This window comes from Panthera tigris, chromosome A3 (assembly GCF_018350195.1).
Source record: "Panthera tigris isolate Pti1 chromosome A3, P.tigris_Pti1_mat1.1, whole genome shotgun sequence".
NCBI classification, from domain to species: domain Eukaryota; kingdom Metazoa; phylum Chordata; class Mammalia; order Carnivora; family Felidae; genus Panthera; species Panthera tigris.
In genome coordinates, this window is record NC_056662.1 from 116583531 (window position 1) to 116596682 (window position 13152).

General features: G+C 51.8%; 1 protein-coding gene across 1 annotated transcript in view; it reads right to left on the reverse strand.

Annotated features, from left to right (window-relative positions):
* Positions 1 to 13152, reverse strand: part of PLB1 (phospholipase B1) — a 143254-nt gene that overhangs the window by 80484 nt on the left and 49618 nt on the right. Inside the window, exons 8-15 of the mRNA XM_042982257.1 lie at positions 10711 to 10801; positions 10327 to 10378; positions 8401 to 8487; positions 5446 to 5508; positions 4623 to 4702; positions 4262 to 4337; positions 2796 to 2891; positions 1665 to 1721 (exon numbers count right to left, since the gene is read on the reverse strand). Coding sequence (XP_042838191.1) covers positions 1665 to 1721; positions 2796 to 2891; positions 4262 to 4337; positions 4623 to 4702; positions 5446 to 5508; positions 8401 to 8487; positions 10327 to 10378; positions 10711 to 10801 — 602 coding nt within the window. The remainder of the gene's footprint in view (positions 1 to 1664; positions 1722 to 2795; positions 2892 to 4261; positions 4338 to 4622; positions 4703 to 5445; positions 5509 to 8400; positions 8488 to 10326; positions 10379 to 10710; positions 10802 to 13152) is intronic.

The window sequence follows — 13152 nt, forward strand, 5'->3', positions numbered from 1 at the left end:
GGAGGGAGAGGAGGGAGAGGAGGGAGAAGGGGGAGAGGAGCCTTTCCCTGGATCTGTTCTTTCTGGCATTCGGGGTACATTATTCCTTCTCAGGGCCTCCTTATCCTCAGGTTTCCTCTCTTATCAGACCAGCCTCATACTGCCCCTTGCCAGTGCATTGGCTCTTCTTTTCTCCATGCCCTTTGCTCACAAAAGTCCTTTTGCCTGGGAATGCCCACCCTGACCTCCTCCGACACACCTTACAAAGCCATTTGGAATCCTGTCCCCATGGGATCCTCCTGACCTCTTGCTCCTATCGTTGTTAGGTACACAGTCCAGCACATCACTGCTGGCTCAGGTCAAGTTCACTCTTGTTCTTCTGGGTTGCCTGACCTTTCCAGCTACACCCTAGGTTCTATGAGGGCAGAGGTCATCTGGTGTGTGTCCTGTATCCTCCTAGGACCCAGCCTAGGGTGGGGCATGTTGTAGGTGCCCTTGTGTTGCTTGGGGGAAAGCGGACATAGAAGGAGGAGGAGGTTTGGCTGAGCTGGAATCAGTCCTTCTCCCCCAGAGAGAGGGTGGAGGGGGCTTAGCTCCTGCAGGAAGGGTCACATTCCTATTCTCTGCCCTTCACAGGAGATGGGCAGCAAAGTGGTTTCCTGGGGGAAATATCCTGCCCAAGGGTCAGGCCCACTAAAGGATCCTTATTCAAAGAAATCAGAAAAGAAATCATCGCCTTCTCCAAAGGGGAGTGTGAGTTCCTTGCCATGGGCCATCTGGGGACCTTGCCTACTCTCCTTGCTCCTGGCTAACGTGTGCTAGTGTGTGGGCTAATGAATGCAGTGGCTCACGGTCTCGGCACAGCAAACCAACCGAGGAAAGGGAGAGAAATTTCCTAACCAAGAACAAGGACAACCAAGTTCCCATCACTAGAATTCTAAAAATAGGGCAACTTGGATGGGGAAAAAATGGCAAAGTCAGGTCTCTGTCCAGTGCCCTGGAAACGTTCACAGTTTTGAGGTTCTATCCCACCCACTGACTGAGCCCAGCTGGCCCGGGGGGACTTTCGTAGTCTGGGGAAAGCCTGTCACAGGTATAGTAAGAAGGGCCAACGCGTAGTGAGTCCTCACTGAGGGCCAGTAGGGCCAGGAATAAGCCGTGCACAGGACACGTGTTGCGTCAGGGGTTATGAAAAGGGTTTTGCAGAACGGGAGCTGAGACCTTGTATTCACACAGCTCGTGAAGGGTGGAATTAGGAACAGAAGCCAGGTCTTCTTCATTCACAGTCCATGCTCATCACAGCCACCACCCTGTGCCTTTGAGCCACACGATGGTGAGGGAAATCTGGGCTGGAACTACTATGTGAGCCCAATCCACAAGCAAAGTGGCCTGTGCAGACGCGGAGGAGATGCCCGTGCCTCTGCGAAGAACAGGACCGCGGTAGCCCAGCCCCAGATGGGAAGGTGAAACTCCCAGGAGGTCAGACCTGGGCTGTCAGCAGGTGCGCGCAGGGCCCCTGGTGGCTCAGAGTCATCGTCCGGGGTCCTGCGGGCAACCTGGAGCCCCTCTGTCCGAGCAGGGGGCACAGTGGGTGTGGCGGTGGAGGTCCTGCCTCTCTTCCTGTGTGCGAAGCCCCAGCTGGCACGGCAGCACCCCCCCCCCCTCCGCGACCCCCAGCCACTCACCATGCTGCTCCAGAGATTCAAGGCGAGTGTGCTGGGATCCTGGAGTGGTTGTTCCCCCTAAAACGGAACCAAATAAGAACCTGCTTTTGCCCCTTAGGATGGGGTGGCCCGCCGCACACTTTGAGCCTCCCTGGCAGAGATGGCGTGGCCCACCAGACTCTCTCTCAGCCCCAAGTGCCACCATTACTGGTGGGCACTTAAAGGACCCTGTCTGAGGTCAGGCTCAGAGGTGAGGGTCTGCAGGGGCAGGTCGAGGGTCTGGCCGCTCTTCCCTATCATCAGGTTGTGCATACAGAGCTACACGGCAGAAGGAGCAGGTGACAGGGAAGTGAATCATGTGTGTTCTGAGTGGGGGTGGGGGGATGGGAATGAATACTCCTCCTCCTCATTTCCAACCACTATCTGGACATCCCTGAAGCCCTAGAGGGGGCACAGGGACTCCAACAGGCAGGATCCAGGAGCCTGGAGGGAGGGACCATCCCAGATGCTAAGGCCTCAGAGATCTTGCCGAGCGTGCACGAACCCACCATGGTGCTCATGGTCTGGGCAGCCCCGGGGGGTGGGGGGGCAAGAGGCATTTGCCCAGTGACCTGGGGGAAGGGTGGGGGCAGCTCCAAGTCCCCTCCCTTCCAGGGATGGGTGTAGGGTGTGCAGAGGGAGGAACGTGGTGTTCTGCCCTGGAAATTCTATCCCAAACAGTCACAAGAGCTCGGAGGAGCTGAGGGCCTCCCAGACGCAGGTGCCGCTCTGGGCTCCATACGTGTATTTACTCAAGCAATCCTGACAATCACCCTAGAGGGAGAGGATATTAGTAATGGCCCTGAACCCGCAGATGAAGAGCCAAGGCACACAGGGTGCAAACAACTCACCCAAGTTCACACAGCTGGCCCATTCCAGAGTCAGGACCTGTCTGGCCGGTAGAGTCCATGCTCTACCTTTGGGCTGTTGTGCCTCTAAGAACCCGCCTCATGGGGCCACCCAACCCCGTGGCAAAACCGCCAAGAAAGTAGAAGAGGGTACCACGGCGTTTCTCCCCCGGCACATGCTGGGCTTGCGGAAGCCTGGCTTCTGTGGAGGGAAGAGGGGCGGGGGGAGGGCTGGTCCCACCTCCTCGCAGCCCCCCTCACTCACCGAGGGTAGGGTCTGGTAGAAGAAAGGCTGGAAAACCACTGCGAAGGACTCCTCCTTGTTGTACTTGCTGGAGGCCAGGAGACGGTCCCAGCTCTCCTGAAGGAGGGAGCAGAGAAGTGTGCCACCTGAGTCCCCGCAAGGCCAGGCTGCCCCATCCTCCCACCAGGGAGTTCAGAGCAGGTCCCCGGGTCAGAATTGCCCCTCTGTGCGGTTCTGAATGACATGCTTTTTGGAAGCTCCCCCTGGTCTCATACTTTGGGGCCCTTTGATGAACTACATCAGGGTTTCGTTTTCCTCTGAAGCCTCAGCATCACGTAATACCAGAGATGAACCTGAAGTATATTCTCTGGGTGATCGTGAAGTGCACCCCAGCCCACGAGCTGGGACCCCCACGCTCTCCTCAAGGGCGGGGTTCCGTGGAGGGATGTGCTATTGACCACTCCAAAATTGTCGTTTCCAAAGTGGGAAGTGCCGTATATAACTTCATATAGGGCTTTCTTCTTAAATAAAAATCATCATGTTAGAGGCACGTGGGGGGGCTCAGTCAGCGAAGCGTCCAACTCTTGGTTTCGGCTCAGGTCATGATCTCACGGTTTGGGAGTTTGAGCCCAACTTCGGGCTCTGTGCTGACAGTGAGGAGCCTGCTTGGGATTCTCTCTCTCCCCTCTCTCTCTCTCTCTCTGCCCCTCACCACCCTCTCACAATAAGTAAACTTAAAAAAAAAATTTTTTTTTAAATCATCGTGTTAACACGCATCAGGAGGAACTTGTGCTTTGAGCTGTTTGCTGGAAGGGACGATGGCACCCGCTGAGCCATCCACGCTCCCTTGGGTCTCTTCTCTAAACTAGAATGCTCATCATTAGGAATCCTGACTTGCCCATGGGTTGTGGTCTGGGGAGCAAGCCCACCCTGGGCACCACCACCTCACCAGCCAGGGACGTGTGGTACAAGTGGTGATGACAACCAAAAGCATTTCAGAATGAATCTGCAAAATTCTCCTTGATCTTTTTTTTCTAACTTTATTTTGAGAGAGAGTGTGAGTGGGGGAGGGGCAGAGAGAGAGGGAGAGACAGAATCCCAAGCAGGCTCCGTGCTGTCAGCTCAGAGCCCGACACGGGCTGAACTCATGAACGCATGAACCATGAGGTCACGACCTGAGCTGAAACCAAGAGTCAGACACCTGACCGACTGAGCCACACAGACACCCCTTGATCTTTTACTTTAGGTTCCACCACCGCCCCCGCCCCCCACCAGGAGTTAGTCCCCACTCTGCTCAAGAGAGTACCGAAGTATGGCCAGAAAGTGAAGGAAGGGTAGCTCTCTTTGGTCCCTGACTCTTAATCCTGAATTTATGGAAGAAGTTCGACATGAACAAGTTTGCTTCCTCCTTGTTCCTACCACCCCCGTTCTCCTCCGGGATCACCTGTCCCTGTGGGCCAACAGCCAGTCTCTGAGGGTGGGCTCACCTGATAGGACCACTGTGTCACAACCTCGGAAAGCTTCAAGGTCTCCCCTGAGTATCTGCAGGGCTCTTCTGCGAGGCTGCCGGTTAAAACAAGCCAGAGATGAGAGCGTGGTTGCGATGTTGGCTATTCATGCTGTCCATGGGGGAAGAAGGGAGCTGGTGGGGGGACCCTGGAAGTTGCTTAGGGAGTACGGAAGGAAAAGTTGGAAGTCTTACAGGTGTAGGAGGAGGAGGCACACGTCGGGGCGGATGAAGGGTAGGGTCGTTCTCATAGGACTGAGGGACACGACGTGCCCCGTGCTGTGCCTGACACACGGCGGCCAATCAACAAAATGCTGGTTTCATTTCACTTCCCTTTTTACCTGAGCTGAGTCCCTTGGTGCCAGTGAGAAACCACCAGAGCCTCAGAGAGATCCACCAGGTTCACAAACGCTTTGGGGACCTAGGAGGATACGAGGGAGAAGGTGAGCATTTGCAAGGTCACCACCACTGCTGCCCAGGGGCTTCTCTGGAACCCTTGGGTTGAGCCTGTTTGGTGTGTGGTTGAACACGGCAGGCCTCTCCTTGGTTAAGTCCCTCCTTTGGGATGTGCTTGGTTGGGGTCTCTCCAAAGCTGCCGGCACTGCCACTGTGGAAAGGTGTCATTCACCATCCCCTGGGGGGGCAGAACACCGCCCCACCACAGTGTCAACAGGGGAGTAGGACCTTGGTGGCAGCGGGACTGTAATCCTGACAGAAAAGCCGCCTCCCTGGGGATCAAAGGGTTGGGGTGAGAGCCACAGAGCTCCCCTGCTCATCATGGTCAGGCCAGAAAGGGAAGGCCCTTGGGCTGTCACTGCCTCAGACTCAGAGGCCTCAGGAAAGAGGAGGGCCACTGAGACCCCAGTGCTCTATCCCTTCTTCTTCCAGAAGTCTTGCTCAAAACTCTTCTTGGATTGTGAAGAGCTATATACCTGACCCGGGTTTTTCTGAAAAGGCAAGAAGACTGGCTTCTCCACTTTGCTTTTCCCCTCGGTCTTGGCCTCCCTCCTGAGGCCACTTTCCCGGTCTCAGTGGAGGCCACTGGAGAATAAGCCGGAACCTGCCGCATCAGCCCTTGGAAGAGCAACTTCCTGCCGGCTGCCCGAGGAGTCTTTGGGGAAGGGAAACTCAGGGCCCGTGGTCCCGGGGAGCTGCAAATCTCACCTCCTGGTACAGGTAGTCCAGCACTCCAGCTAGCTTGAGCAGACCTCCCGCCGCGTGCCTGTGCTGGGAGAGGAGAAGCATGCTAAGGGCAGGTGGGGATGGGCCCAGGGGGCCAAGGATGTGCAGGCTCCTGCCGGCCTGCCTCTTTCTCTCCCCACCCCCTATCGGAGTCCTTAAATCCAGGAATAATGATGTTCCCCCTTTGGACCCGATTTTCTTCAGATACAACTTCTTCCATCAGCCTCTGGGAGGAAGTCTGGTCCCAGGTTTTTGTCCATTCTCTGACTTCCCCAACCCATCATCCACCAAGAAAAACCAGACTCTCTAAAATGGGAAGTTCCGTGTCAGGGAAGGGCAAACCAAGGTCAGGGCCATTCCAAAGCTCTCAAGGAGGGAGGGGAAACCAGACTTATTCACAAAGACTGATGGAATCCCTTTTATTTTTTTAAGTTTATTTATTTATTTTAAGAGAGAGAGAGAAAGAATGAGTGAAAGAGGACGGAGAGACCATCCCAAGCAGGCCCTGTGCTGTCAGCAGAGAGCCTGATACAGGGCTTGAACTCATAAACTGTGAGACCATGACCTGAGCCGAAATCAAGAGTCAGATGCTTAACCCAGTGAGCCACCACAGTGCCCCTCCCCCCCCCTTTTAAGTTTAAGAATCACTTTCATCTGAAGAAAATCAGGTCCAAAGGAGGAACACAATTACCGCTGGATTTAAGGACCCAGATGGGCCTCAAAACTTCTGCACGGCACACTTTTATCAGACCTCCCCCTGCCACATGGGCCCCCAGGGAGAAAGGGCTCAGGGAGAGAATCCGAGCTAACTCCTATTACTGAGTATTTAAAGACACCTCCTACCCCACCCAATTCTTTGTAATGAAAATATATAAACAAATGACAAGACCTCAAAAATCAACCCTGGTTTACCTTTCCAGGGTGAAAAAAATAACTAATGATAAATTTTGCAACAAGACAAACTCCTAAGCAGCCTGCAAACCAGCTGTCCCCTGAGGCGACGTGGCTCAGACAGGAAGACATGGAAGGCCAAGTCGCTGTTCTGTCTCCTGCGGGGACACAGGCAGGGACTCTGGAGACAGCTGCCAATCACTCAGGCTGGAACAGCGAGAAAGGGCAGCTCCTACCCCACATCCCTGCTTTGACGCAAAAGTGTCCTCTCGAGGCTGGTTCAGCCCGCTCTGTCACCGTAGGCAGCAATAAAGCCTTTTGTCCATTTCTTATAGTCTAAGGGAGTCTCTCCCTGAGCATGACAGTCAGCATCACACTTTCCCTTCCGAAGAGTCTCGGGAACTGCCTAGAAAGGTCCTTGCTGCCCATCTGGACCACGTTCAGGGCATCCCTCTTCCCTAGGGTACCCAGGGATCCCTGCGTGGTTTGACCCCTATGTCAAACCCTGCTTTAGACACTCCTTAGTCAAGGTGGTGGCAAAACGGTATTTTAGCTTTGATTTTAATGTGTTAGTTTTATTTTTAAGGCAAAAGCATTTGTGCTTTGTTTGTACAACTAAAAATAAAAGTAAATAAGGCATAATGGATATGTGTATACAGAAATGCCTTGTGTAGGCAAGAATGCTTAAAGGCATAAATACATGAAAGAATACAATAATCCATAATGCTTGAATAGGAAATAAAGTGTATGGAAGGAATCATGAATGAGTGTAAGCATCAATGAATGCATTCAAACATTAAAAAAAAAAATGCTAGCATAAACAAACTCATGATGAATACAATAGCACATACCTGCATGGAAGAAAAGAGGATGAATTTATGGATGAATAGATAACAGATGGATGGATGGATATGCAGAGGAATTCAGCAATGTCTAAATGCTTGTTTGAGCACTTCACCGCATGAATGCATAAATTCATGAATAAATGTTGGTGTGTATAATGACCAAAAGGGGAAGCAGAGAATAAACAGGGCATGTAAATTTCACTTGGCATTGGAGAAAACAGAGAGTAAAGTAGAAATATAAAGGTTCAAGATCTATATGCTACACACCCAGGAGATCTGTAGGAATATTGTTCCACAAAAGCTGGTCAGGGAAGGTGGGCCTCCCTCGGCATTCTCCAAGGGCTCGACATCAGTAATGGAAGGCGGGAGGGTGGATGGTGGGGCAAGAATCAGTGGGAGCATGGGGCATTCGGAGGAAGGCAAGAGCATATGTTGTGGGAGAGGAGCACAGGAAAGAGGACAGGACCTCAAGAAACTTCACCCGCCCATGCCTGTGCCATGGCCTGGTGGGGGCCCTGGATGGGGCTGAATGCACGGTGGGCAGATAACTGGTCTGCCATAGGTGGCTTACGTGCCTTCAGGCTCCTGAGGAAGAGTCTGTGTGCCATTTACGTCACCATAACCTGGGCATCTAAGCCACCCCTTATACTTTCAACCGATCCTAACCAGGACTAACCTCCAGTAAAGACTTAAGTCATAGTCACCTACATAAATAAACGCAGGCACACGTTTCATGTCTGGTTTCCAGGAATGCCAAAGAGCCTGGAAGTTGCAGCCTTCCTACAGAAATACTAGCTTCCCCTTATAACTAGAGCCCATGGGCCAACAGGCGACAAGAACACATATATCCTGCTTTTCTTCCCAAATTCAGCACTAAATACAAGCAGAGCTACAAGAAGCAAATGATTTTTCACTAGGAAGCGGATTTTCCTTAGTTGCAGAATGATTATTAACTCAGCCTCTCTACACCTCACTTTCCTTTCCTTGATATGAAAGATAGTACATTAAAAACACTGTCCCTAGAGATGGCTCTTGAGCCCTTAGATATCTAACACCCATTTATTTATCTGTCTGTTGCCCAAGTTCTGAAATAGCTGCCATCAGGCCCCACCTGACAGGTGTAGACCAGACAGGTTTAAGGTCATTCTGGCTGCCCCTACCCCTGCACCTGCAACCCTCTGCCTCCCAGCCTGTCGTTTACCTGTTGGGCGAAGGGACAGAGGTGACCCTGGCTTGTGTTACTGAAAAACACATTGATGAGCTTCCAGTCATTTTGAAAGTCAAGTTGCTGGAAAAAAAAAAAAGAAAGAAAGAAAAAGGACAAGAGCATAAAAGGAGAGAGTGGTAAGACCTGGCGTTAAGAGAACTTTTTCCTTTTCAAATCTGTCAATTTCATTACCCACACCCATAAAATCATATTTATGCATTTTTTTCCAACGAAGAAGTACATGGTAGGAATCTAAAGTTGTATAAACACTCTAGAAGGCAATTTGGCAAGATGCATCAAGAACTATTTTTTAAGGGAATAACTCTTTATCTAATAATTCCACTTCCCAACATATATTTTAAGGAAACAAGGATACATGAAAGATTTAGCTGCAATGATGAAGCCTTGTTTATAAGCATGAAAAACTGGCAACAACATAAATGTCTAAAATAGGGGATTGCTGTATAAATTGTGGAACGCTCATAAGATGTAGCTGTTAAGACAGCGCAGGAAAATGTAATTATCGTCATGGGAAATATTACATTGAGAAAAGCAGGTTATAACAAGTAGCTACATCTAGTAACATCCCTGTTTAATAAAATACATACTTAGAAAAAATACAGAAGGGACTATACATCAAGTTGTTAACAGCAATTATCTCGGGTATCAGGTTGAAGAATGGTTTTAATATTCTTTTTGTTTATCTGTGTTTTCTGATTTTTCTATAATGAACGTGTATTAGTTGCAGAACAAAAAAAAAAACAACTTTCATTTTGTTTTTTAAGAGGCAACGCGGTGCGCTTGAGAAAACTTAGACTGTCACCCAGGCTGCACTTTAGATTTTAGCTTAACTAGCTGTGTGAACTTGGGCAGGTCCCATGACTCCTTAGGAATTCAGTTTCTTCATCTGTAAAATTATGGGATTAGGTTCAGGATCTTCTAGCCATTCTCCAGAATGTTATGAGTATTCTAGAAATTCTGGAATTCTCCCAGTAGGGGAAACACTTAATAGCATAGCTCCTGCACTCGCCACTGTTCCCATAGAACCTGAAATGACCTAGCTTTAATCCCCGAACTCTGTAATGAAGTCATGGCTGGCCCAGATAGCATCTTCCCTTGGTTCCAGCAGTCCAAGCTCAGTGCTGGTTACAGCCAGCTTGGTGGCAAGGCTTGCCTTGACCTGGTACTTGCCTGTAAGGAGGCCACAAAACATTTGGGGATGCTTATTACAAACTCATCTGAGTAAACAGCATCTGAACTGCTAGGAGAATGGGTTTGTTGAGGGTCAGAAGCTTGCCCCTGGCCCCAGCACACGTGCCAGTCTCAGAGCCTGAGGCCACCGGGCACACTGCCCAAGACCCCAGCATGTAGGTTACATGACCTCCACCTAAGACCTAAAATGAATATGAAAAATAACAGCAATCATCACCTCAATGTCATTGGCAACTACAGGCTTTCATTGGAGCAATGCCTCCGTGCCAGGCACCTCTGATGCCCCATTCAATCCTCCCTAAGCCTGTCCAGTAGCCTCTTTTATTACTCCCATCTCATAAATGTAGAAACTGAGGCTTAGCGAGGTCAAGGGCCTTACCCAATGTCACACAGCCAACAGGCTGAGAAGTCAGGATTCACAAAGTGTCTCCCTCTGGAAGCCAAGCTCTCAAGTGCCTTCCCAGGTGGGAAGTCAGTTTCACCTGCTGACTTTTAGCAGGACCACATTGCGGACGTAAGAAGAAGCCCTGTGTTTTAATGGACTCCAGAGAATTGCCACAGGAAGGGCATCTTTGGGGAACCCAGACCACACTGGTTGCTGTGTTCAGGGCACAGTGGCAGTGGGGTCACGCCTGCCCGGTGTGTTTGGTCTGACGGCCTCGGAGCAGACACGGGCAGCCCCGACCTCAGAGTCAGTTGGGTACTCACCTGGTTCTCCCTCATGCTCCGCACCAGTCCTTCCGCCTCTACCCGTAAGTCTCTGCAGAGAGGAAAGTGAATCCAACAGAGCTTTGTTGAGGGCTGGAAGCTTGCCCCTGGCCCCAGCGCAAGTGCCAGCCTCAGAGCCCGAGGCCACACTGCACCACCCCTGGCTTTTGCAGGGCAGACACTGACCTGATTTTTAAAATTAGGCCCATCAGGCAGACTGAAATCCATGCGGGAGACACATTTTGACTCTGATTTAATACAAACCTTTATTTCTAAGCCTCTTTGACTTTGCCAGCACCCACCCCCCCACCCCCACCAACCCGTCCAGATGCCCAGGACAGACAGGAGTACACAGTCCCAGGGGAAGCCAGAAACGGGACTTACTGAGCACCAGTGTGGGCCACCACTGTCTTCCCAGGGGCGCACAAAGGCCTCAGAACAGAAGGGTTGAAATATCTGATGATGTCTGAAAGGACTAAAGAGAGAGCTGCTTTGAGGCTGTGGCCCTGCCAGCTGGAGGGGACCTGTGAAGGCAGACCCCCCCCCCCACCTCGTAGGGGGAGGTTCCAGGGTAAATCCACTCTTCCAAAGCACGCCCTTCACAACCTGCCCTCGGCTGCGAGGTCAGTCTCGGAGAGGGCCCCCGGAAGTGACTGGGGCTGAAAGCTATCACCTGTCCAGGGCTAGGCCAAGCAAGCGCTAAGTGCTTTACATGTGTGAAGGGGAAACTGAGGCGGAGAGGAACTAAGCAAGCTACCCAAGTTCTCACGGTAAACTGAGGTTGTTGGGATTTGAACCAGAGCTTTGAAACACCAAGCTTTTCACCGTCACGCACCATCGACTCGTTAGGGGAAGTGTGCTAGGACAGCGACCCGGGTAGGCTGCCTCCCAGCCCCCCTTCCTCCTCCTGAGAGTGACAGCAGGGCGGGAAAGCTCCGGGGAACACATGTCCCAGAGCTGACAGCCAGAGGACCGCTAAAAATAGTGCTGTCAGGAGCAGTTAAGTTGTGTCTTGATCCCACGAGAGGAGAGGGCAGAGCCGGGAGAGTGTCATGGGAAGGAGATGCCTCCCCCCACCCCCAATCCCTCCTTCCCTTTTACCCCCATCCAGAAGGGCCTGGGGCTCTGTGGGAGCAGAATCCAGCCCATACTGTGCAGATAGCAGACAGCGGGCGGGAAGTCAGGAGACCGGTCTCTTGGCTTTGTCCTCCTGGACAGTCACCCAAGTCATGTGTGACTGGGTCTTCATCCTCAACCCAAACTAATGAGCTTCCTTTTCTAAGTCCTGACCAACTAGGAGGAGAAGCCCCTTCCCACATGTGGTGAGAAAACAGGAAGCTCAGAGGCCAGCTGAAGACGACAGGGACAGTGTATGCACACGCACGTGAGTGTGTGCACGATTGCGTGCATGCAAGCGGGCGGCTGGGGGAGAGAAGACATTTTCCCTCGCTCCCCTCAGGAGAGCCTGTGAGAGCAAACGACAAGACATGAAAAGCTGGTGCTAGGTCTTTGGGAGAGAATCGCTTTCCAGAGTAGAGGTGTTTGTATCGTATTGCTCTTTTGTGATCAGACGGGACCATGCTCTTTTCGCATAAATCTTCCCGTCATTTTGTTTTAGGGCTGCCTCTCTCTCAGTCTCCAGTGAGGTCACAACGAAAGGCGCAGGCTGTGGGGCTGGACCACCTGAATTCAAAGGGACTCTGCCACGTACTGATCGTGTAACTTTGGGAAAGTCCATTCACCTCCTCAAGACTTAGTTTTCCCATCTGCAAAACGGCCACGGTGGGCAAGGGCATGGCTAGATCTGAAGAGCTCGGAGGTTCTGGGATTGAAGGACAGGTGGGCCGAGCCAGATAAAGTTGGGCCAACCCTAACAGACCCCTGCACGGGCCTGGATGTCCCTGGAGCCCTTTCTCCTCGGCAGACTAGCTGCTGAGCTCCGGTCTGGCTCTCGGCTCCGCCCCACTTTCCCATGCCTTAGGGCGGCTGCACCAACAGCTCCGGGTGAGGACATTCAGGTGCAAAATCTGCCCTCCCTGCCCCACCTCCTGCTGCAGCTCTGCCTAGTGGAACTCCTGGTCACTCGGCTGGTGTACGAGGGGCCACCAGGACTTTTTACCATGTGGGTGAGGGGCCAAAAAATGGAGACGAGTTGAGAAATCAGGCACAGCAGCAGCTGTGTTTGCTCTGCAGAGCCTAAACTACATCCCACCTTCCCAGACACCCCAAATATCCCACCATGCTTCTCTTTTCCTACCATTTAAAGGAAAATGGGGCCAAACTGAGGCAGAGCTGCGACAGCCACTAAGTTGTTTGGGGCATCTTCTTTTGGAACACTTTGACCTTCTGCAAGGGGACCCTGCCACCACTTTGGTCAGCAATATCCCCTCACCCGTCAGTCAAATCCTGGAGGCTGGACATCCGGTCTCAGCCTTCCCTGCTGGAAGGGGAGGGCTGAAAGCAGGGGCATTATCCTGCTCATCCCTGTCCTTTGCAGAGATCCTAGTCATTCCCAGGCCCTGGGAGAAGTTCACTGGCTGGGCTGACAGGGCACTATCTACCTCACTCGCTGTGCTTATCGTGTGGAGGGGACATTGCAGCATCTTTGCTCTAATTATGAAGTGAAAGGTGGTTTCCTCGTTCTTGGCTTGTGAGCACCAAGCACAGGTGACTAACATCCCGCTAGGCAAATGCAGCGGCATTAAGGGACTTGGGGGCTTCAGAAGGTCTTAATAAAGTTGTAAGGGACCTTTGACAGTAAATGAGAAGAGCCAGGTCACAAATTGCATATTCATAAGCACATTCGTATGTGAAAAGGCCAGAATG